The sequence below is a fragment of the Vicugna pacos genome, chromosome 17 (genome assembly GCF_048564905.1).
Source record: "Vicugna pacos chromosome 17, VicPac4, whole genome shotgun sequence".
NCBI classification, from domain to species: Eukaryota; Metazoa; Chordata; class Mammalia; order Artiodactyla; family Camelidae; genus Vicugna; species Vicugna pacos.
Window position 1 is genome coordinate 19,151,458 of NC_133003.1, and position 24,052 is coordinate 19,175,509.

At 47.0% G+C, this 24,052-nt stretch overlaps 1 protein-coding gene across 2 annotated transcripts; it reads left to right on the forward strand.

Moving 5' to 3' along the window:
* The first annotated feature begins 1,813 nt into the window (after nt 1–1,813).
* On the forward strand, nt 1,814–14,207 carry CCR9 (C-C motif chemokine receptor 9). 2 transcript variants are annotated; one of them, XM_072940790.1, is made up of 4 exons: nt 1,828–1,962; nt 4,255–4,379; nt 8,147–8,191; nt 13,009–14,207. In XM_072940790.1, exons 3-4 carry the CDS (start codon nt 8,171–8,173, stop codon nt 14,095–14,097), a joined length of 1,110 nt encoding a protein of 369 aa, XP_072796891.1. In that variant the 5' UTR covers nt 1,828–1,962; nt 4,255–4,379; nt 8,147–8,170; the 3' UTR covers nt 14,098–14,207. The 2 variants fall into 2 exon arrangements, with proteins under 2 accessions (XP_006200778.1, XP_072796891.1); XM_006200716.4 differs by lacking the exon at nt 4,255–4,379 and having other exon boundaries at nt 1,814–1,962.
* The last annotated feature ends 9,845 nt before the right edge of the window (nt 14,208–24,052 follow it).

Consider the following 24,052-nt stretch of genomic DNA (forward strand, 5'->3'; position numbering starts at 1 on the left):
AGAACTTGATGCTAAGCGCCCCTACCTCTCCTGGACCACGGTGCAGAGGGGCACACGGAAGAGCGAATCTCCCCACAACGGCGCATTTACTCCTTCTCTGCTTCCCTGACCGCCTCCCCCAATTCCCTTCCTTCCAGCAGCCTCACCAGCCATCGGGTGGGCAAGCAGTGTCTACTGGGGATGCCCGTACCTGGTGAAGAAGCAGCTTGAGTCAAGAAGAGGTAGAAAGCACAGCACCATCTTCACCCAGGGCTCCTGCACCTGCAGTGCGTGTCTCAGCCTCCTGAAAGCCTTCCCAGATCCCAATCAAACGTAAAGGAGAAGCAGTTTCACCGCTCCCTCTGCTTGAAACACTCAGAATCAGTGAAGGGAGAATTTTCGTCCCTCTGTTGCCCCTTCCTTCTGTCATTATTCGCCAATTCAGAGGAAGAAGTGAAAGGCCAGAGCATCTGGCTGATTGTCAGTCATGCCCTGTTTTAGACACGATGCTCAGTGACTGTGGAGGAGGTGAGGGAATTCCCAGCTCCCTCAAGGCTGTTGAATCAACCACTGCTTTCATTCTTACTGCTCATGGGCTGTACCTTTTGTTGACCTTTCTATTTAGATAATACATTCAGTTGCATCTTGTGCACTGCTTTGTTCTGTAGCAATCAATGGGGATTGATGGGCCAAGTGCGAGGGAGGGCCACTGCTGGAGGGCACCGCTGAGGCTCCAGGGTGGCAAGTACACTGAAAAGACGAAATCAGTCTCCACTGGAGTGCAGCTGAGTTTTCCTCAGAACCAATATGAAGAAGAGGTCCTTGCCACAATGACAACAAGGAATCCACTGGGGTCCTTCTCTGTATGGACAGCACAGGCTGTGGCCTGCGGCTTCTATTCCAGGGATTCCCTAAACGCCCCTCAACTGCCAGGCACAGCACTCGGCCCTGGGACCAGAGGGGTGCAGCTGTGTCGTGACCAAAGGCCCCACCTCAGGCGTGGCCAGTGAAGACTTCATCTGTGACTTCATTAAAAATACAACATTTGCATATTTAGGCATTTTCAGATTTCATCTAAACACCTATGATAAATAAGATGAAATGCATTATGGACGCTAATGTGTCTGACAGAGAGTGGTCACGTCAAAATAAAATTTTACTGTATTTGACCCCAGTTTTAAGGTGGCTGTGGCTCTCCAGCACTCCCTGTGTTCTCAGACACGTCACATACGTGACTTTCTAACCGTAGCGCCATTCAGTAAGTAGCACTTTCTGAGATGAGGGGCCTGCCCTGTATCTGTGTTGTCTGCTACAGCAGCCACAGCTACGTGTGGCTGTCAAGCACTTGAAACTTGGCTACTGTGACTGAGGGACTAGTCATATTTTAATTAATTTAATTTTAAACAGGCATGTGGCTAGTAGCTACTGTGTCAGACAGCACAGCTGCATGGGTTTAGGTATATCTGTCAAGGCCAGAAAGGGTTACACTGTGACGGACAGTGCTGGGGGGGGATAACCCCATACTGGCCTGTTCGGACAAAACCACCCGGAGACCTTAAAGGTACACCCTTTAGCAAGCCTGATGAGGCTGACCTCTCGCGATGGGACTCTGTCTCCCCATTCCCTGAAAGCGGCTGTGCTGTCTAGGAAAAGATACTGTTCTCAGTTGCTCAGTCTTCCTTTAGCCCAGCCGTTCTTGGCTTTTCATTTCTGGTTGCAGGTCACCGACTCTGCTGATTGCGGGAAGCTGCAGCTGGTGACTCCCCATTCCCCACCCTCCTGGGCCACCCCCACCCTCCCCAGCGACAACACAGGCAGGGGTGGCTTGGCTTCCTTTCTGGTGTTTTCGTCGGGTAGCAGCAGCCTGCTCAAAGCTCACAGAAGGCCTGCCCCTCATCCCAGGCAGAGAGCAACCCGCCCTCTCCCCAGACACGGAGCCAGTGGGGCCATCTTCTCCAGGAGCCTCACACCTTGCCTTCTGCCGTGAGTACTGCCCTGCCTCCTCCTCCCCGTCCCAGTGCCACCTACGTTCTAGGTTGTGTGCTGCCACAGAGGCTTCTAAACCCCAGGCTTTCACTTGTTTGCTCAGTGGCCGTGAGCGCCAGGCCCACGGCTAGAAGCCCAGGGAGGCAGAGGTGAATCAGGTGGCGCCCTGCCTGGGCGTCTAGGGTGAGTAGTGAGACTGTCTCCCACCCACATGTGTGAAGCTCAGGTTCAAGGCAGTCTGTCCGTGCTTTGTATCTTAAAGGAGAGAGAAGCAGGAGTTGGGGACAGGTGACAACAAGGCGGCCAGGGTGGGGAAAGTGACACCTCCATGAGGTTCCTGGATCTGAGAGACTGTCCCATAGGAAGTGTGTTTTTGGCAGCGTTCTTTATGAAAAACTGTAAACGAGCAAACTTGCACCAAGAGGCGACTGGTTAAATGAATTGTAGTGACTCCAGACAGAGGAACCCTGGGTAGCCACCCAATCTGGTGACATAGCCTCACACTGAACTGGCATTAGAAGTGGTCCATGAAAGACTGTTAACTAGAAAGCAAGGTATAAAATGGTTTGTGTAGTCCAATTTCCATACCTTTCAGAGTGTGTGTACGTGTGTGTGTGACTGTGTTACAGAGAAAAAGTCTAAAAGGGTGCATTTCAGAAAATTAACAATGGCTATCCTAGGAAAGGGGTGTTTGAGGTGTTTAAATTTTCTCCATTATCTATGTTTGCTTTTGGGCGGATTTTTTTTTGGGTACATTGTGAAAATACTCCTTTATAATCAGGAAATAGCAAAGCCACTCCATTTTGAGTGACTCATCAGTGAACACTGTTTTGTCCCCTCAGACACACCCTCTTGAGTTCTTAGTTGCCTGTTGCTCCAGGGATGCGGGGAAGCGGCTGCAGGGTGCAGAGCTGGGATGTGGAGCGGCCACCAGTGGGTGAGGCCCGTCTCCTCCCTCCCCTCACCCAACAAACCAAGTTCCTCTGCCATTTCAGCACCTGGAGTTTGACAGCCTCTTTCTTCCAATATCTGCCCATCTGTTCTGAAGCCCCTAGTGTGCACCCCACTCCCAGACTTCACTGGGAGCATGGGGTCCAGCATGGTGCCTACCCAGCGAGGGGTGGGCACCTGGCCCAGGCTGGGGAGAAGACAGCCTGACAGCTCACAGTCCCCGCTTTCTGGCAAGGTGAAAAAAACAGAGCTACAAAACAAAAACAAAAACACAAGAGGTGATTCAACCTCCATATAGCAAGTTGGGCAAAGGTCAAAATCAGGACCTGCATCCTAGACTCGCTTTAGTATCAGTATCCAATTCATGGAGGCTACTACGAGCAACTCCGTGCTGATTTTCATGTTGGTTATTAAGTGACAGCAGAGAATAGAAAGAGTGGTTAGAGATGAATGGATTCCAGGCTGACTTTTCTAATAGGCACTTTGTACTCTTACAGACTCAGCCGCTCTCTACCTCCAAGGACACTGCACATACCTGGTATTTTCTGGTGATCATGCCTTTGTGGATATGTTTTATGCTTCTCTATCCTAGAGCTATGTTCTCTCCCCTCATTGCATGTTCCCATGCTCTCTAGCCTGCAAGGGCCAATAAAAAAATGTCACCTCCTCAATGAAGCCCACCTAGGTTTTTCCCCAGAGCTGGAGATATGACTTCCTTCTCCCAATTCCCAAAGCGTCTCATAGCATTTTCCATTGTTGGTATCTGTGGCCATGACATATCCATTGTACTTGAATATGAGCTTCTTGAGGACACAGATCATGTCTTGTACAGTGTTTAAGTAAAACAGGTGGATCTGGTGTGAAGGCATGTTGCATAAGTGAGCTATGGGATGAAGGCTGCTCCCTAGTTGTTGCAGAGCAATCTCTGTTCCTCTAAGAGCATTCATGCACAGCACTGGACTTGACCCTGGAGACAATCCTTGGATAGGCTGGGCTATCACCTCCATTTTACAGACGAAGAAACCAAATCTTGGGGAGGGTAGGTCACTCCTTGCTGAGGATCCACAGGCAGCAAAGGATGGACCAAGGAGCAGATGGGGGCCGCTGTGCTTCCTCCACCTCACTCCACCGGGCTGCAAAATACCGCAGGCTTTTCAGATCAGGCGGCTGCAGCACCTGGAATGAGGCCACACCGAGCAGCGAGCGGTGAGGGGAGAGATTTGGGGCAGCGCTGAGTCCAACGCCCGCGTTCTCCCAATAGATGGTTGAGAGGTTCCTTGCTTTCGGTGTATTTTGTCGCACATGGGTTTTCCCCCTCTGTTTTTCTCTCCTTCTCAGGGGCCAGAAGAAAATGAAAGCCAGCTCTGAGACTTTGCAGTTGGTGGAATAAAATAGACGAAGAGTATTCTGATAAAGAGCAGAGAGGAATAGATGAAAAAAGCTGTCGGCGGTGTCTTTAGACGGTGGGTCTAGGGAGGAATACATTCCGTTTCTGTTTTTACCCTTGGGCTCTCTCCCAATCTTCTAGGAGCCAGAAACACACTTATAATGGAAGGAAGAGAAACCTTTATAAAAAGTCAGGGTAGGATTTCAAAGTTGCAAAAGGAAGCCTCAGCGAATGGACTTGTAGACTTGCCCTTTCAGTGCTAGCTGCTTTCCTGGCCAGCGGCGTAGGCTGCGAGTTCCTCCTTTGGACCAGTTTTGCAAACAGGTGTACAAGACGGAAGAGCAATGAGGCTGCTTTTTCTTTTTTTCAAGCTGACAAGTTATTTTTATGAGAGCTCTTAAAATAAAATTTCATGCCCAAAGCCAAATATTGAAATAGTTTACAAAACCTAAAGAAAAAAAAATGAAAGTCTCACTTTCCACTGGTCATCCTTGCTCAGTTTCCTTCTAGAAAACGTTTCAGTACTGATCAGCCATGAAGTGTATAACCTTTTATATCTATTTTTTGTACTTTTAGAAGATTACACAGCATAGTCTTCTACATCTTGTACTTTACCTAGTAATCTTGGTGACCTCCTTGTATCAGTGTGAGGTCTATTTTATTTATTGGCTACATGTGGCTTACTGAATAGATGTATCAGAATATTACTTATTGCTGGATACGAAGGTTGTTTCTATTTTGTTGTTGCTGTTGCTGTTCTGCAAAAGACTGCGGCCACACACATGCCTGTGTCTGTATCTTTAGGTTCTTCTAGGAGATCACTAGTAGGGTGTGTTCCCAGCAGAGAAACTGCTGAGTCAAAGCTGTTGCGCCTTGTACATTTTCACAGAAATGGCTTAACCTTCCCCCCAAAATCACCCAGATTTACACTCCCCACTGCCGGGTGCCAGCCTTTCTCCCAACATCTTACCAACATCATTAACATCAATCCTAATTTTCAACCCATAACTAGCTATAACCATAACCAAAGCCATTCCTCCTTCTTCATGCTGGCTTCCTTCTTTGGGAATTTGCTTTCACAGATATTATCACTCTAATATTCAGTCTCTTCGTGCAAGCTAAGAGGAGGTGATGTAACCAAGGGTACTAGAAATAGATGAAGTGTCTAACGAATGTCTCAACAACCATTCTCCCCGTTCCCCAAGCTGTACTGACATTAAATTAGCTGAGCTAGGCTCTTCCAAACTTAACTGGACAATTTTTACAAAGATTTTATTTTTTTAAGAGCACAATTCAGGGAAAAAAATGAGAGAATGATAAAGTCAGTGGAGCAATATGTAATTTGGGGGAAGATCCTTTGAGATGAGGTAAATAACTGATTTCACCATACATTCTCCCACTAATTTCAGCATCCACTGGTGATTTTCTAATTACATTATTTCTTCTATATTTATTAGTTGGCACCATATAAGAAGAGCTTACTCTTCTCATTTATTTACTTACTTATTTTTATCAGCCTGGATTCTTGGATCCTCATTTAACTGAATGTGCTATGATTATTGCTATCATTATTTAATTTGATGCTCAAATTGCCGTAGATTTGGCGAGTACAGCCCCATCAAGTTGGCACTTGTGTCCTTTTGACAAGTCCTCACTGTCCTTTGAGCACTTGCTTTCTGGGGCAAAAAGCAGTCCCAGGTTCACCTTGTAGTCTTCCTGGCCCTAGCTTTGCAACCAGACATTTCTCCAAGGAGTCCTGGTTCCTTGGTGAGGAGAAAGGAATTTGGAAACCACGATCTGAGCACTAGATCATTATTCTACTGTGTGTCATTGTTTTCAGGTCCTCTCAGCAGACAGAGCCAGGAAATACATACGTGAAACAAATACGTAACACCTGTCACACAAATCAATCAACCAATCTATCCATCCATCCATCTATCTGTCTAATCTCATCTAGCCCTGAAAGACGTGAGCTCATATGGAGCCCTCAATTCCCACAGAACAGGAAGGCTGCAGGTACGAAGTTCTGACTGCCCTTCTCCTTGCCTGCTAATGGCCAGATGTGACTCTGAAGAGTGAAGAAAACCAGAAAGTTTTCATCAGATCTTGCTATTTTTCCGTTCTTCACTTTACCTGGTATTTTGAGGTTCAACTACGACACACTGTGCATATTTAAAGTGCAGAATATAAGTTCTGACATATATATATACACCTGTGAAACCATCACACAACCAACCTAGAGAATGTATTTATCACCCCAACGTTTCCTGTCATGCTTCTGTGTCCCTCCTGCCCTCTTGCCCAGCCCTGCCCTTCCCTCTCTTTCCAGGAAATCACTGATCTGCTTTCTGTCACTATTGATTAGTTTGCATTTTCTAGAATTTTAATATAAGTGGAATCCCACAGTATGTATTTTTGGGGGGGTCTGGCTTCTTTTTTTTTTTTTAAACCTATCTTTTTATATTTTTTAAAAGATTTTTGGGGGGGTAATTAGGTTTTTTAAAAAAAATTAATTTTTAATGGAGGTACTAGGGATTGGACCCAGGACTTTGTGCATGCTAGGCATGCATTCTACCACTGAGCTATACCCTCCCCTGGGGCTGGCTTCTTAGCACTTTACTTAAATTATCTTGAGATTCATCCAAGTTGCTGTGTGTATTGGTTGCTTTTTCCTATTCTGTTGTTCCACAGTGACTTACCCATTCACTATACTTGATGGACATCTGGGTTGTTTCCAGTGGTGGGTTGTTATAAACAGAGCCGCCATGAACGTTCGTGTATCAGTCTTTGTGTGGGTGTGAGCTTGCATTTTCCCTAGGTGAACACTTAGGAGAGGGATGTTTAGGTCCCAGGGTGAGCATGCTTAATGGTTTTCCAAAGTGGTTGTCTCACACATTATATATTAAAAGCCCCCTGCACTTATAGAAAAGCAGAGAGAGTCACAATGTTGTGTTACTTGGGGAAAAAAACCCAACAGGTTAGGGTTGGATTTGTGAAGGAAAATATTTCCTTCCAGAAACTTGGGGTGTGGGCTGGATGTGTTCATTTAAAATATACTCATTGAAGGTGTAAAAGGAGACGCCCCACTCAGTTACAGGCCCCTTCCCTGAAAGGAGCCAAGCTGTTGTTGGCTTGGTTACACGGGGTTGGTTTTGCAGAGACTCAGAACACAGGAAAACAACAGCCGAGATTTCTCTCAGTTAGTTTAAACGCCCTTTGCGTAGACAACTACCTTTTCTTTGGTAAACAAACCTAGGACTTCCTTTTCCTGCTGGAGTCAGGGTAAGGGTTAAATAGGCCTATTTTCCTGCCTGAGTTTGTAAGTGGAGCACTTAGGTAGGTGCTGGGGTGCTGGGCCCCTCCCAGAGAGGGACTCTGATGCTGGCAGACACCACCTCCCCTTTATGTTCTTGCCACCTGGTTACCCAGAGGCCCCTCCCCTGCAGAGTCAGCCCAGAGCATCCTTAAGTCACTGCTGTCCTGTGAGCCTCAGGAGACTCTTGGTGGATAAAATGGGGATGGGGTACACCTAATAGCAACTTGAGTCAAGAGAAAACGAGCTAAGGTGAAAAGGTTGTGTTGGGAAGATGTCAAAGACCCAAAGGGCTCCCAAAGGAGAGGTTTCTTTCATTTTTAGGTTAACAACCGGATGACTTTGAAATCGAGACTTGACTTGAGGTCTATCTGACTTGACATCAGTATAACATGGACCCTAACTCCTGCTTGGGATTTCTTTTTTAACATGAGGAGAAACAGATATAATGCTTAACCTCCATCTTTAGGTACCTGCTACTGTTCAGTTAAGAGCCAGTCCTCTTTTTGATTTTTGCTTTCTCTTTTTAGAATCAGGTTTGCATCTGACCCACCATGGTCCCCACCGAAGCCACAGTAAGTACAGCCATGCCCCTCAGGCTCCTCAAATGCACTCTCGTCTTGCCTCTTTTTGGGGAGTGGGAAGGAACCCACTGTGGGGGAAGAATTTCTCTTTGGTTTCCCAGGGTAAGAGCTCTGCTGAGCAGTGCCCTGTACTGGTGGTTGAAGCCCAGCACAGAGGGCTCTGCAAATAAGAAGAGCCAGAAGAGCTTTGGGGTACGTGGGGAGGACAGAGAAAAATGCTGTTTTAGATTTTATGAACAGGGGAGGGTTTTAGGATTTTTAGGATGTGCTTAATTCCTTGTGTCACTTCTGAAACTCAGAAGAGGGCAAGAGAGAATCCATTTAAGTTGTTTTTAAAAGACCCACGCTGGACTCAAGGTTGCATTTCTCACGTAACATTACATGGCCTTCACAAAAAACACATAATGGTAACTGTTTCTTTGAAAGAGACAAAGAGGCTAACAAAAATTAGTGAGGACAGTCGTCATCCAGAGAATCATTTGTGATTTTACAGTCAAATATATATATGAATTATAGAATCAAATCCAATTCCTATGCTTTTGTTACATTCATAAATGCTCACAAAAATATCTAAGGGGTTTAATTTTGCTTTTCTTGAAGGGAGAATCTGGGCTTTACATGCAGGTAATTGAAATAAGCCTTCTTAATGGAGCGAACACACTTCACAGCACACTGGAGGGTCCACAGTCTGTGGAGAGTGGCAGTTGCCACCGAGTTGCCACCTATCCTATGCTAATGCTTTTAGGATCACATATGTCACTCATATCCTGCAACAAAAAGACAATTAACTTGGACCTGGTGAAGTAATGAGGTGAGTCTCTATTTTCCTGACCAGAATTAGACTCTCCATTTCTGAGTTAGGGTTTGCTCTGCATCCCTGATGTTGGAAACAGAGCTGCGTTGGGGTGGCAGAGCCAGGGGTCATGCTGTCAGTCGTTCAGTTTTATCATCTGAGATCTTGGAAAATATCAAAACTCTACAAGGCAACCCCAGAGAGGAAGAAAAATGCACTCCAAAAATGACCTTTTGTGGTCAAGGTCAAATGACCTTTTAGGTGGTCAAGCACCACCTAAATGTGGACAAGATGGGCCCTCAGTAGGTGTGACGATGGCAAGTCGCATGATGTCCCTGTGGTCACTTTTCCGAGAACGGGCCCTGTGCCAGTCACCACCCAGGATGCCACATTCCTTCAGCCTCACAGTGGAGGCTGAGCCCTGCTTACAGATGACAAAACTGAGGCTGGGAGAGGGGACGGAGGGCTCAGGGTCTCACTAATCAGGGGAGGAGCCCTGGAGGCGCTGTCAGCATTCTCATGGCTTCAATGGCTTCCTCCCTATGGGTAAATGTCCACACGCTAAGGTCTAAGTCTCACGGTTCGGAAGTCTTACGTCCTCAAGAGTGAGGACAGGGCCCTGGCGCGGATGCCTGCCCACTTCCACCACTCACAGCCGCCCACATCCCCCCAAAATGCCCCTTTCCCCTTCCTCCATATCCCCTCCCCCAGGGGCTTACCTTGGTCCTAGGGAGTGATGGGGGACACAGCCTTTGCCCTCTGCCCTGGCCTCTCCCCAGAGCTAGGAACGAGGGGCCTGGAGCTGTAGGAGGGTTTCCAGAGACAACATGAGTTGGTGAGGGAGGCCTCGGAAAGCTCTGGAGATCTTCCTGCTCAAAGACCTGCACCACCTTCACTGCCTGGGCTGCTGCTTCTGGGCCAAGGCTCCTGAGGGGAGGAGGACACACTTGCCCGGGCACGGGAGCCGGGGCCTGTGGGTTGGAGCCTTACTGGGGACCCAGGCAGGCAGCACAGGCCCCTTGCCCTGGCTGTGCACTGAGGTTTGCCCCCAGCAAAAGGCAGCTCCCGGATGCTCTGGGCAGAGGAAGCCACAGGGCATCCTCTGGTGCCCACAGTCTTTCGGGGGTGGTGTGAAGGTGGAGGCGGGTACCTTGACAGTCACTCTGGCTGGGCTCTGTGAGGCTCAGCTCAGGCGTCGAGGGCCCAGACACCACAGCTCAGGTTTGGCATGGCCGCTCTGACAACCTCAGAACGTGCAGCAGGGCTTTGGGTTGGGAAGAATTAAAAGTGCCCCAGCTTGGGACCGAGGGGCTCGGGGGGCTGGCTCTGGCCTTGACCCTCGCCCAGTGGCTAAGGGCTTTGGGCAGAGTCTTCCACTTCTTGGGTCTGTCTCCTCCTCTCTAAGATCTTAAAATCATTCTAAAACCTGTGGAGCTTTCAAAAGTTTTTCCAGAGCAGAAGCAAAAGCCACTGCGAGAGGAGAGGGCTGCCCACGTTGCTGAGTTCCGAGCCAGCTGCTTGGTACTCTGTTACACATTCTCTCTGATTTACTTAGATCTATGACATTTTTTTTAAGTGCATTTTTTTTCTTGATCAAAATGCATCCAAAATAAATGATACAAATCTCCAAATTAAGTGGCCCCTTGGCAGTAACACAGCCGTCCCACAACGCTGCCCTGTCTAGGGCACCTCTGAGCTTGTGGGGCCGCCATCAGGGCTCTGCAAGCAGGCAGACCTCTTCCCCAGCCACCCACCCGGGTCCCACCTGCGGGCCTGGCTCGGGTGCCGTGGGCCTTCCTCGTGTTTTGCTACATTTCTATTTCCATTATCACCATGAATGGTGTCCTTTTGGAAGTGGTTTCCTTGCCTGGCATGAGGTCTGTGCTCAGTAATAACTTGTTGATTGAGTGAACAAATCACATTATCTATTGTAAGTGAAGGCTGTTTCTCAAGCTGTGGACAAGCAGGCCATTTACTTAGCTGAACAGGGAGGAGACGGTCACATTTTCACACAAGCCCCATCCTGGCCAGGTCTGGGCCCCACCACCCCAGCCAATCACCACTCCTCACAGTAGATGAACTGGGTCAGACCTCTGCTCACTGGGGACAACGGGCTGCGAACAGTGGTCTAGTAGGCACAGACGTCACGTTTTAAGAGGGTCTGAGAACAACAGAGTTTGCTAAGAAAGGCAGCAAGAGAAACCTCAGATAAGAGAACGTCTAGATCTTCTAACAAGATGTGGAGGAGACTGGTCAGCCCTGTCAGACAGCAGGGCCTGGCACTTCCAGCAATAACCACGCCCCGTCTCACTCTGGCCACCCCACCTACCTGATGTCCCAGTACAGGCTCGAGGCACTTCACTGGGTGTGTACAACAGGACAGAAAGAAAAAAAAAGGGACAGACACAAAACAGGGTCAGAGGAAACTGACAGGATAGGGAGAAAAGATCGAGAGGCGTTAGAACTTCGGTTTTCAGCCTAAAGCTGTACTGTCTGACGAGGTAGCCATGAGCCACGTGGGGCCCTTGAGCACGTGAAACGAGGCCACTCAAACCAAGATGCCCTGTGAGTGTAAAACGCATTCATTCTACACCCCAAAAGGATGCAGAGTATCTCGGTAACTTTTATACTGCTTACACAATGAAATATTTTAGACATACTAGGGTTCAGTAAAATACATTACCAAGGTGAATGTCACCTGTTTCTTTTCCTTCTTTCATGTGGCGACTAGAAAATGCAAACGCTACTGGGGGTTCACTTTATATTCCTACTGGATGGCGCTCGTCGAGAGGGTCTTGTTTGGTTACTATGATGGGGCTACCAGTTTGACTGAGCCTCCTGATTAAAGAGGGAACCCTGATCAGTCACAAAATTCATATGGTTCACGAGTAAGGAAAACCCTCAGCTGTTCTTCAGGAGATATGACAGACTCTCTTCACATCTCCTTTGTGTTTACATGCCAAGTAAGTGTCTAGGCTGGGTCTTGGTGAGTGGGACACAGAACTCTGTGGACAGGAGCTTGGAGGATCCCTCTCTGTGGAGAGGGTGGGCTGCCAGGGGAGCCCCCAGATGCCATCTCGATGCAGACCCTGGGATAGAGCCGGGCAGCTTGTGGGAAGTCATTCTCTGTGGTGCTCAGACCAGGAGGCTCTGGTGTGTCCCCTTGAATGAACTTGGTGTATTAGTGCAGGCATGTTTGTGTGCATGTGTGTCTGTAAAAGTGTGTGTGTGTATGCGTTCCTGTGAGGGCTGGTTTCATGGGTGTGTGATCCGTTCAGCTGCACGGGGCCCCATGCTCAGAAGTGTTGCTTGCTTGATTTAATGCTCTGCTGTTTTGAAATCCTTAACAAATTTTGAACAAGGGATCCTGAAATCATGGAGCCTGCCCTAGTGCTTGTGAATGTGCATGTACATGCATGTATGAACGTGTGTGTGTCCACGTGTGTGCACATGTATAAGTGGGGACATGGGTGACCATTTGGAGCTTCTCAGAGGATGCATAGCTTTCAGAAGACTCATGGGGATCTGGACTCAGCAAAGTTTAAGAGCCACTGAGGATCTTTTGGGAACGGCGGAGTAGAGAGGAGGCGGTACCATCAACATCATTCACTTAGTCTGATAAAAGTTTGTGCCCATCCGTGGTCCTGGGGCTGTCTTCCCCACCTGTCATAGCACTTGTCACACAGCCTGTCCATCATTCTCTTGCTTGTGTGTCTCCTCCCTGAGAAAATAAGTTCCATGAGAGCAGGAACCACATCTGACTTACTCCCCACTGTATCTTTAGCTCACGCACAATACCTGCCATATCGTAGGTGCTTGGTAAACATTTGTCAAATAAATACATCTTTCACAAGCCAAGCAGTGCTCTCAGAATTCCTACTTCCTACACATACACTTCTTCCGTCTTATCACAGACTTTTGGGACTGGAGGGGTGAAGGGCTCCCTGCCCCTGCCATCAGACAGGACCTCCAAGAGCCTGCTCTTGGCCTCACGCCGTCTTGTGTCTCCTTGCAGAGCCTCATCCTGAACATGTCTGACGACTACAGCTACGACATCATGCCTTCCATGGATGACTACGGGAACTTCAGCTTTGCCAACCTCTTCTGTAAGAAAAACCACGTCAGGCAGTTTGCAAGTCACTTCCTTCCCCCCTTGTACTGGCTGGTGTTCCTCGTGGGTGCCTTGGGCAACAGTCTGGTCATCCTCGTCTATTGGTACTGCACGAGGGTGAAGACCATGACCGACATGTTCCTCTTGAATTTGGCGATTGCTGACCTTCTCTTTCTCGTCACCCTTCCCTTCTGGGCCATTGCTGCTGCCGACCAGTGGAAATTCGAAACCTTCATGTGCAAAGTGGTCAATAGCATGTACAAGATGAACTTCTACAGCTGTGTGCTACTGATCATGTGCATCAGTGTGGACCGGTACATCGCCATCGCCCAGGCCATGAGAGCACACACCTGGAGGCAGAAGAGGCTTCTGTACAGCAAAATGGTTTGTTTCACTGTCTGGGTGATGGCGGCTGCTCTCTGCATCCCAGAACTCCTGTACAGCCAAGTCAAGAACGAACATGACATTGCCATCTGTACCATGGTCTACCCTAGTGACGAGAGTACCAAACTGAAGTCGGCTGTCTTGACCCTGAAGGTCATCCTGGGGTTCTTCCTTCCCTTTGTGGTCATGGCTTGCTGCTACACCATCATCATTCACACTCTGATACAAGCCAAGAAGTCGTCCAAGCACAGGGCCCTGAAGGTGACTATCACTGTGCTTACTGTCTTTGTCTTATCTCAGTTTCCCTACAACTGTGTTCTGCTGGTGCAGACCATCGATGCCTATGCTGTGTTTATCTCCAGCTGTGCCATCTCCACCAATGTGGACATCTGCTTCCAGGTTACTCAAACCATTGCCTTTTTCCACAGCTGCCTGAACCCTGTTCTCTACGTTTTTGTGGGTGAGAGATTCCGCCGGGATCTCGTAAAGACCCTGAAGAACTTGGGGTGCATCAGCCAGGCTCAGTGGGTTTCATTTATGAGGAGAGAGGGGAGCCTGAAGCTGTCGTCTATGTTGGTGGAGACAACCTCGGGAGCCCTCTCCTTCTGAAGGAACTTCTCTCTGAAGTGGATGGCCCTTTTGGAAGTAACGAGACATACAGATACAGCATGCTTACTAATGGGACCAGAGGGAAACCATAGAAGAAAAAGGAATTAAGAAAAAGGAAAAAACAAAAACTCAGAAAGGGATGAATTTGAATATATGATTACCGTTGGTGAGGACTTGCCAAGCCAGGGTTGTCAAAATTGACTGTCCATCCCAGGAGATTGTTGGGTGGCTCCTGGCTGCAATGCCTGCAGTTTTCAGAGGATGAATGAACAATACTGCAGACCCCCATGGCTTTGCCACATGCCTGAGCATTAATGCAGCTGGCCTCTAGAGGAGGTGTCTGATTTCTCAGTATACTGTGAATTGCTGTGGCTTTGGTTCTGATGCTGCTCCTTCCAAAAGAAGACACAGGAGCATTGGCAACCGCCACAGTCCACAGATACACAAGACTTCATGAAAACTTCCACCTTTGGAGAATTTCCACCCTGGTTTTGGAGCCTGATACCCAGGCCAGGTCCCAGAGATTCTTGATCTAGAATCTTTCCAAACAACTTCAGATCTAAATCTCTTCTGGTCTCCTTGACCTGTTTTGGGCCAGTGAGAATCCTTGTTCCTGTTCTGAAACTATCTGTGGCACTGGTCAGTGAGCCCCTGGGCCACTGGCCATACCAGCACATCATCCGGGTTCTGTGGGCTCCCAACCCCTTTCTGCCAGAGGTTCTGTGATTCTGCACCTGGCTGCCATGTTGATCAGGATCAAGGATTCAGCTTGTCCACCTGTGTCATGGATGTGGTCCTCTCAGCCTGTGCAGGGAGACTAAGAATCTGAGCTGGCAGGAACCTGGCTCTGTTAAGGACTCACTCTGCTGAGTGGCTTTTGTGATGGTCCACTCTGTCTGCTCCCTACAAAATGGGTTGGCTCCACTGGCCCTCTTGTTCCTGAGGCCACTGGAAAGATATTTGCTCCATGCTTCTCTTTTTAATTCTGTATAGTGCTAACATTTTTTTTAAAGCTTTCAACTTAGAGATTAGCTGAAAAAAAGAGTAATAAAATTCACCTTTGCACTCTTTTTTTTTTTTAAGTATAGTCGGTTTACAATGCTGTATTAATTTCTGGTGTACAGCATAGTGATTCAGTTATACATATGTATATTCCTTTTCATAATCTTTTTCATTATCGGCTATTACAAGGTATTGAATATACTTCCCTGTGCTGTACAGTAGGACCTTGTTGTTTACGTTATATCTAGTAGTTAGTGTCTACAAATCCTGAACTCCAAATTTATCCCTCCCCATTCTCTTTTCCCCCTGGTAACCATAAGTTTGTCTTCTATCTATGTCTGTGAATCTGTCTCTGTTTTGTAAATAAGTTCATTTGTGTCCTTGTTTTGTTTCTTGTTTTTAAATTTTTTTTCTTGTTTTGTTTTGTTTTAGGTTCCACGTGTAAGTGATATCATATGGCATTTTTCTTTCTCTTTCTGGCTTACTTGACTTAGTATGACCGTCTCTAGTTCCATCCATGTTGCTGCAAATGGCATTATTTTATTCTTTTCTATGGCTGCATAGTATTCTATTGTATAAACATACCACAGTTCTTTATCCAGTCATCTGTTGATGGACATTTAGGTTGCTTCCATATTTTGGCTATTGTATATAGTGCTGCTATGAACACTGGGGTGCATGTATCTTTTCAAATTAGAGTTTCCTCTGGATATATGGCCAGTAGTAGGATTGCTGGATCATACGGTAAGTCTATTTTCAGTTTTTTAAGGAATCTTCATACTGTTTTCCATAATGGCTGCACCAAACTACATTCCCACCAATGGTTTAGGAGGGTTCTCTTTTCTCCACACCCTCTCCAGCATTCATCGTTTGTGGACTTTTTAATAATGGCCATTCTGACACGGTGTGAGGTGGTACCTCATTGTAGTTTTAATTTGCATTTCTTTGATGATTAACGATATTGAGCATTTTTTCATGTGCCTGTTGGCCATTTGTTCATCTTAATTGGAGAAATGTTTGTTCAGGTCTTCTGCCCATTTTTGGACTGGGTTGTTTGTTTTGTTGTTGTTACTGAGTTGTATGAGCTGTTCGTATATTCTGGAAATTAATCACTCGTTAGTTTCATCATTTGCAAATATTTTTTCCAATCTGTAGGTTGTATTTTCATTTTATTTATGGATTCCTTTGCTGTGCAAGAGCTTATAAGTTTAATTAGGTCTCATTTGTTTATTTTTGCTTTTATTTCTATTGCCTCGGTAGACTGCTCTAGGAGAAAATTTCTATGACTTATGGCAGAGAATGTTTTGCCTATGTTTTCTTCTAGGAGGCTTATCGTGTCTTGTCTTATGTTTAAGTCTTTAAGCCATTTTGAGTTTATTTTTGTATATGGAGTGAGGGAGTGTTCTAACTTCATTGATATACATGCTGCTGTCCAGCTTTCCCAACACCACTTGTCGAAGATATTGTCTTTTCTCCATTGTATATTCTTGCCTCTTTTGTCGAAAACTGTGCGTCTTTTAAGTATTTGGCAAATTTACCATATTTTAAATTTTTACTTATTAGAATAGTGCTTTTTAATGACCATTAAAAATATCCATTACTTATCACTTTCTTCACCCTGTCTCTATATTTTAAATGTGTACAAATAGAGATCAAATAGCCATGTTAGAGTATGAAGAATAAGAGATGGCAATAAGGAAATAACATTTCCAAAATATCTTAAAACCATCTTGGCTGAGCAGTTTTTAATATCTCCTCTGGTCAAACTTATCTTTCAAATTTTTCCAGGTTAGTCCAGTGGAATTTCCAGAGAGGATTATTTGAGTAGCACCATAAGCCATCCTGCTTTGCCACTTGCTCGAGAGAGCATCTGATGTTTGCCGTGGGCTGTGAATTGCCATGGTTTCAGTTCCAAGGTCATCCCTTCCAAAGGGGACACAAAAGCACTGGACTCAGCCATATTGTCCTTCTTGCCCACTTCTAAACTACGCGTCAGCGAGAAGCTAAATGAGCAGAAAGTGGGCAGCAACAAGGGAGAGCAAGGGGTAACACAAAGGCCTTGCCGATCCATCCCGAGTATGGGCAGTGGGTGGCACATAAGCCTTCGCCTGGGACCAGCACATCAACCGGGACACAACAAAAACCACTTACAGTCAAGGGGAGGGTGACCGCCCCAAGGTAGTCCATGCACAGAGCTGTCCATATAGCCACCTTTTCCAGAAGAAGACCAAGATATCCTTTGAGGAACTTAGAAGAATAAGCAACAGGCGTGGGCCAAACCTAAATAACACTGTGCAGTGAAGTGGAAGAACTCAACTGAGTTAGGCTTTTCCATCCCCTGCCCATTTGATACTGTGCCCCTGGTACTATTTGTCAGGGGGGCCCCAGTGAAGCCGAGGATGGGGGGAGGGATGGAGGGAGGCAGGGGTGAGCCATGACTGTGTTTGTCAAATCTACTCCAGCCTTCAGTTACTTAAGGGACACTATGATGGAGATTTAGTGCAAGTTCAGACGTAAACAAGGCTTTGGCCAATGTACATGAGTTGGGGGGAAAAATGAGAGGAACTCTACTTTTTCCTCTCTGGTTTTTAAGAAAAGAAATGTGGGAACACCACAGGAACTACACACCCTTCCCTGCACCCTAATGCACAGTGATCACACCTAGTTCCAAGGGCTTCCTTTAGGACCTGATGAGTGGCTCCGACTGCCACCACCAACCTCTGTGAGAGGCATGTGGTTATACTGTCCTCCGTCCACCCATAGCAGCTGCTACACAGTCCCGTGCAAGGAAGCAACGAGCTCCAGCGAGCTCCTTCCACTTTGACCCGTCGCCCCTCCCTGGAGACCATCACCACTGAAGAGTGCAGTGGATACGCAGAGGGACTCCATGATGGACTTAAATACACAGCAAAGCTGCCATGAAGCCTGAAATCTTTGGACACCTCCAACTGTCTTTCTGCTTCAATAAATGAAAAGCTGGCACACACGTTTTGTGGCTGTAATTTTGGAGCAAGTGTGCTTGGTTTTCCAATCCTGAGTTGGCTTTATTGGTTGGGAGCTTCCCATGGGGTCCAGGTCAAAGCACAGGCAGAAGCACCGTCCACCCAATCCTGGCCCCAGTGCCCAAGGATCTCTGTCCATCAGTGGATCTGACCTCTTTCCACTGGAGCCGCTCCTTTGCCTCCTCCCCTCTGGTCAGCTCATCTCAAAGTGAGGTCTGGTCAAGGGGCTGTAAGTGACTTTGAGAAAAGGGCAAAAATCATGGCTTCCAGCACCCACACCCCACACACTTCAGATGCTCAGAAGAAATCTCTCTCTTCATTTGACAAATAGTTACTGCTTGTTTACCACGTGTGATTAATAAATACCACGGCGTTAGAATTATTATCACAGTCAGGACGCCCTGTGCTTCTTTAAGTCTCTTCTACCCCATCCATATGGCTCTCCCATTCCATTTTAGGTCTGTGCACAGCAGCCTCTTGGGACAGGGAGTGTTTCTCTAATCAGTTCTGTATTATTGCTACAGAAAACCCAAATAGTTAATGTCCCTTTCAATGTCAAAAACCTATGAAAGGCATGCACTTTCACATGACTTTTTTTCATTTTTACACATGACTCTTATGTACACTATGGACATTTGATAATTATGAACTTAATCACAATCTAATGAGTCGAAATCATTAATTTTATTTAAACTAATTATCATATTCAGTTCATTCTAGTCCTTTTTGGGTTCATTCATAGGCGAGACTAATCGCTAATAATGAGATAAGGAGAAGCGCTATAGTTAGTACGGTGTGTAAGTGATTTGTTTGGGCTGCTCAGGGCAGGGGTAAGAGGAGGGCGATTTCTAGGTCAAATAGGAGAAATGTAATAGCAATCAAAAAGAACTTTATGGAAAAAGGTAAGTGGGCGGATACTATAGGGTCGAAGCCACATTCATATGGGCTCATCTTCTCTGCGTAAACGTTTAATTGGGGGAGCCAGAATGCAATTAGTTCCTCTTCACTCTTGACATACTTGCCACACTCAAACTTGGTACACAGGCTAAGTAAAAATTCTCTGTAGCCAAATGGAGAGGCACCAACCAGATCTCCCTTCGTGAAATAACTTGTAGGGAAGGTGGTCAGCACATAATCTCCAGCTGCCAGCTCCTTCTGGGCCCGCCTCTGCTGCAAGGAGCAGCCCTATCCAGAGCCATGTGGCCCAAGGTCTCCTGCACCTGAGAGGCTGGGTGGAGTCCGTTAGCCTTTCCAGGCTGCTCTGCTGGGCAGCGTCTGCTCCACAGCTTCCTGTCAGGCTGGCGAGGTTTCTCGGGCTTGTGTCTAGGTTTGACTCTTCCCTCTGCCCAATTCTGTTTCCTCCCACTTCCCTTCACAGGTGTTGATCCCTAATAGACATTTTACCCCCCAGATTCTCAGAGTCTGCTTCTAGAGAAGTCAGCCTGCAACAGACTTCTCACCAGGGGGCTGCCAATCGCAAGAGCCCATTTGAGATCAGTGGGGTAAAAAGCCCAGGGTGTCCAGGGTGTCCAGAGTGGCACAGAGTTCTGTGAGCATCAGTCACAGAACTCATCTCAGGAGGCTGGGAGCCCGGCCCTGAATGCTCTCAGTTCAGCCATCAGCAGACCTTCTCATGCCCCAATGACCTGCCAGGCCCTGAATGTCCAGGACACACAGTCTCCCCTTGGGACCTTTAAGCCAACATCTCCTGCTTGCCAGCTTTGAGCCAGGTAGATACTGCAATTCACTCCATTTTACAGATGAAGGCGCTGAGCCTCAGAGATCAGTAACTCACCCAGCAACACGCGGTTAGTAATCGGCAAGGCTAGGATGTGACCCTGGGCGAGTCTAGCGCTCAAGCCCTGGCTTTTGCCCACGATGCCATCCTAGCACGATGCATCCTGACATGGTCAGACAAATTAGCCACTGCTTTGGGATGCTGACCACAATTGTCCAAGTACCAGTCTAAGCACCAGGGGACACAAAGATGGATGCGCCCAGCCTTGGCCAGCACTCAGATACCACTGCACCCAAACTAACCTAAACAATGACAGGGGACAGCTGAGGCCCTGCTGAGCCCTCCTTCAAAAGTGGGTCATGGTGGGTACCAGCACAGGACGATGCTATCAGCCTCACAGTTTTAGGAGAGGAGAGGAGAGGAGAGGAGAGGAGAGGAGAGGAGAGGAGAGGAAAGTTCCTAACTGCTTCCTCTCCTGGGCTCCTCCCCAGACACATGCAGCTGTGGAGTCTCAAATTCTTTGTAAGGAGCTGGATTTGGCTGCAGGTATGTGGATGTGCAGGCTCAAGGACACTGCACCCAAACCTGGCCAGACTCTGGACACCTACCCGTCCTCACCACCCGACACTGCCCCCGTCTCTATCTTTCATAGCTCCTTTCTCACGACAGACCAGCCCATCCTCCAGCTGAACACCACCAAGTGGTCTCCGTCAATATCACGTGGAACAAAGAATCACCCTGCCAAGTGCTACTCGAACTCCTGACCCATAACATCACGAGATGTAATAAATTGGTTATTATTGTTTAAAGCCACTGAGTTTGGGGGGTAATTTGTCACATAGCAATGAGAAGCAGAATACTGAGAGGCCGACAATTGCTGTTGTTCATCTTTCAGATTTAACGCAACGAAGTGACCGTCCAGGGTGAGCCCCCAGGAGCACGTGGCAGAGACCAAGCGTCAAAGAAGAGGCCAGACGAGGTGACAGACAGTTCACCTCCAGTTCTCTAGGCAAGTCTGCCTGGATCCACACCACTTAGGTCTTTGCTCAAACACCGCCTTCTCCAGGCCTCCCCAGCCCACCCTCAGCCCCTTCCCTGCTTTGTTCTTCTCCATGGCACTTAGCACCATCTGCCAACACAATTGTAAACTCTGCAGGATTGGGATTATTTCTCTGTTTTGTTCACTGCTGTTTCCCTAGCACCTCTAATAGGCTTCACACATAACAGACACTCAACAGATGTGTGTTGAATGAATTAATGACCCCCAATTTCAAATATTTGGTTCCATGAAGACCAAATCAATTATTTGGTTTACTCATCCTTGTGAAACCTGTATCTTGGAAAAACACAGCAATTGCTGACAAGACTTTAATAACCTCATTCAATAAAAGCTCATGGAGCAGTTTCCACGTGTCAGGCACTGGGCTTAGGTGATGCTGAGCAAAAGTAAACACAGGCCCAGTGCTCATGAAGCTCGCAGTCCACACTGGTGACAGATGCTAATCATACTATCAAAAAGAGATGGTCTTAAGCACAAAATGCTGGAGAGTGTGCTACAGGAGGCTCTGGTCTACTCTGGGGATAGGGGCAGGGAAGGTTTCCCTGAGGAAGTGACATTGAGCTGAGAGCTGAAGGATGAGCAGGAATCATCTACAGGAAGAAGGGGAGGAAGGGTGTACCGGGAGGAGGGAGCAGCATGTGCAAAGGCCCTGCAGCGCCCATGCCCGTGGGACACTGCCAGGCTAAGTGCTAGGACAGTGTCCACACTACTGCATTGGTTCAGGTCATCTCCACTAATACTCTTTTCTTTTTTAACTCTTTCATTTTGGGATTTAAAAATTTATATAAATGTAGAGAGGATGGCATAATGAACCTCCACATACCCATCACTCAGCTTCAACAGTGGTCATATCCTGGCCATTCCTATCTGACTTATATGCCCACTTTTTTTTTCTTCTTTCTTTCCCTTTCTCTTCTCTCTTTCTTTGTTTCATTTGCTTCCCTTCCCTTCTTCTCCCCTCCCCTCCCTTCCCTTCCCCTCTTCCTTCTTTTACTCCTTCCTTCCTCCCTTAGTGCCCTCCTTTCTTTGTATTTGCTAGAGCATTTAAAGGAAATCCAAGACATCACATAATATCCCTCACAAATCGTGCTCTTATCTTTACAAAGATCCAGATCAAAAGAAATTTTTTTTAATGTAAATGGTTCTGGATGGAACCTTCCTCTGTTTGGCTGAGCCACTCCTTACTCAAGGGATCGAGGGAGGTACGGAGCCGGGTGGGAATGAACGAGCAAACTCTAAAAGGTCTCCCACTGCAGCGATACCTTGTCAGCGGGACTAGCAATCCAGAGAACTCAGAACACCCTGGAGAGGCAACAAAGGCAGGGGGAGCCCTGGTAGTTTCTCTCGTTCAACTTCTGGAAACCAGAAAGCCTCTGCGGGTCGGAAGAGATCTGATATTGACTGAGATGGTGTGGGGCCATCAGCTCTAATTCTCACTGGTTTCACTGAGCCAGGAAAGTGATCATGATAGTTAAGGAGCTGAAAGAAGACTGCAGCTTCTTTCACTAGTTACTGGAGGGTTATAAGCGAGAGGGAGAGCAGACAGGAGAGGCAGTCTTTCCCCACACCTTGAATGTGGGCTGGCCTGTGCCTTGCTTTTGCGAACAGAATACGACTCTACAGTTCACTCCTGCCATGCAGTTCTGAGACTGGGCCTCCCGAGGCTTGTGTACCCCATTCGCTCTCTTACAAACCTGCCCGGCGGGCATCTGAACAAGACTGGACCATCCTGCTGGGGGAAGGGAGACCATGTGGAGCAGAGCACAGTTGCCTGGCCAAGTCCTTCCTAGACCAGCCAGCTTCATGTGACCAAACAAGGGACTGCAGACACAGGAGTGAGCCCAGCCAAGATCAGCCAACAGCCGGTGGCCCTAGGATGTGAGACAGCACAGCTGCACTCAGTGGAACTGCCTAGATGACACATAGCTTATCGAGTGAAGACACATCAGTGATCCTGGCCCGAATTAAGTCGGAAAGATCTACCCCTCCCCCACCCCACCCCAGGCAACGGGCAGATTTGTGAGCGAAATAAATGCTTAGTGATTTAAGCCACCAGTTTTGAGGCTGTTTGTTATGCAGCATTACTGTGACAATAAATAACCGATACAGCTTCTTGTACAGAAGATGATGCATACTGAGCGTTTGAAGGTTAAGGGCTGCCATAGCATATCCTGGTTTATGGAAGAGTTGTTTTGTTTCATTTTGTTTAAATCATTGGAGACTCTGTGTTTCAGTGAAATGAGAACAGTTTAGAGGAAATCACACCTACAGCCATCTCAGCATGGTAGCAACACATCCTCTAAGTGGGTCAGACTTGCCAGCTTACCTGGGTCTTTGGTTTCCTCATCTGTAAAATCTGGCTAACTCATAGCAAGAGACTATTAAATTACATAGGCTACTATTAATGGTTTGTTATTATTAATAAACCAGTGCTGCAATGAGCTGACCTTTCTCTTCTTTTCCATGAAGACCTGCCCTAACCTTTTTTTTCCCCCACACACCTCTCCGGCAATCTGGCAAAGCCTACAGCCTCCTTCTCAGAATATTTTAAAATAAATAAAATAAAATATATAAGATTACAAAGGGAACCAATTACACTGACATATAATTCTTTGAATATTAAAACAAACTTGTGAACTAGTAATACATGTGCCTCTTTAATAACGTATTAAATAAAATCTGCTAGCAGGTCTAATGATGACCTTCATCTCAGAATGGAGATGAGCATACAAGGTATTTTGAGAGTCTGCAACAACACTCATGTAACACAAAAATATCTGTCATTTCCACCATGGACAGAGTCACAGGTCTGGCTAATACATACTAGTGTGGCAGGTTGTCTATATTCATAGAAAGAAAACGTAAATGTTAGTTAGATGTTAGGGGAAAAGTTTCATTTTTCCCATATCCAAGTTCACAGACCTTCTGAATTCTCTCTATCAGCCAGCTTAGGGGCCCACATTTAACCCGACGTCCCCTAACTCAAACCCTTTGGTACCAAACTCATATTTCTTCCTCTGATTCTTAAACTGTGGACACATATGGAACTACTTTGGAGTTGGGGAAAGGAATGTATTTCCATTTACAAATGATCCACCAGTTAGCAATGTGTCCCCTGAATACAAATACAAGACGTAACAAAAAAAATTGTGG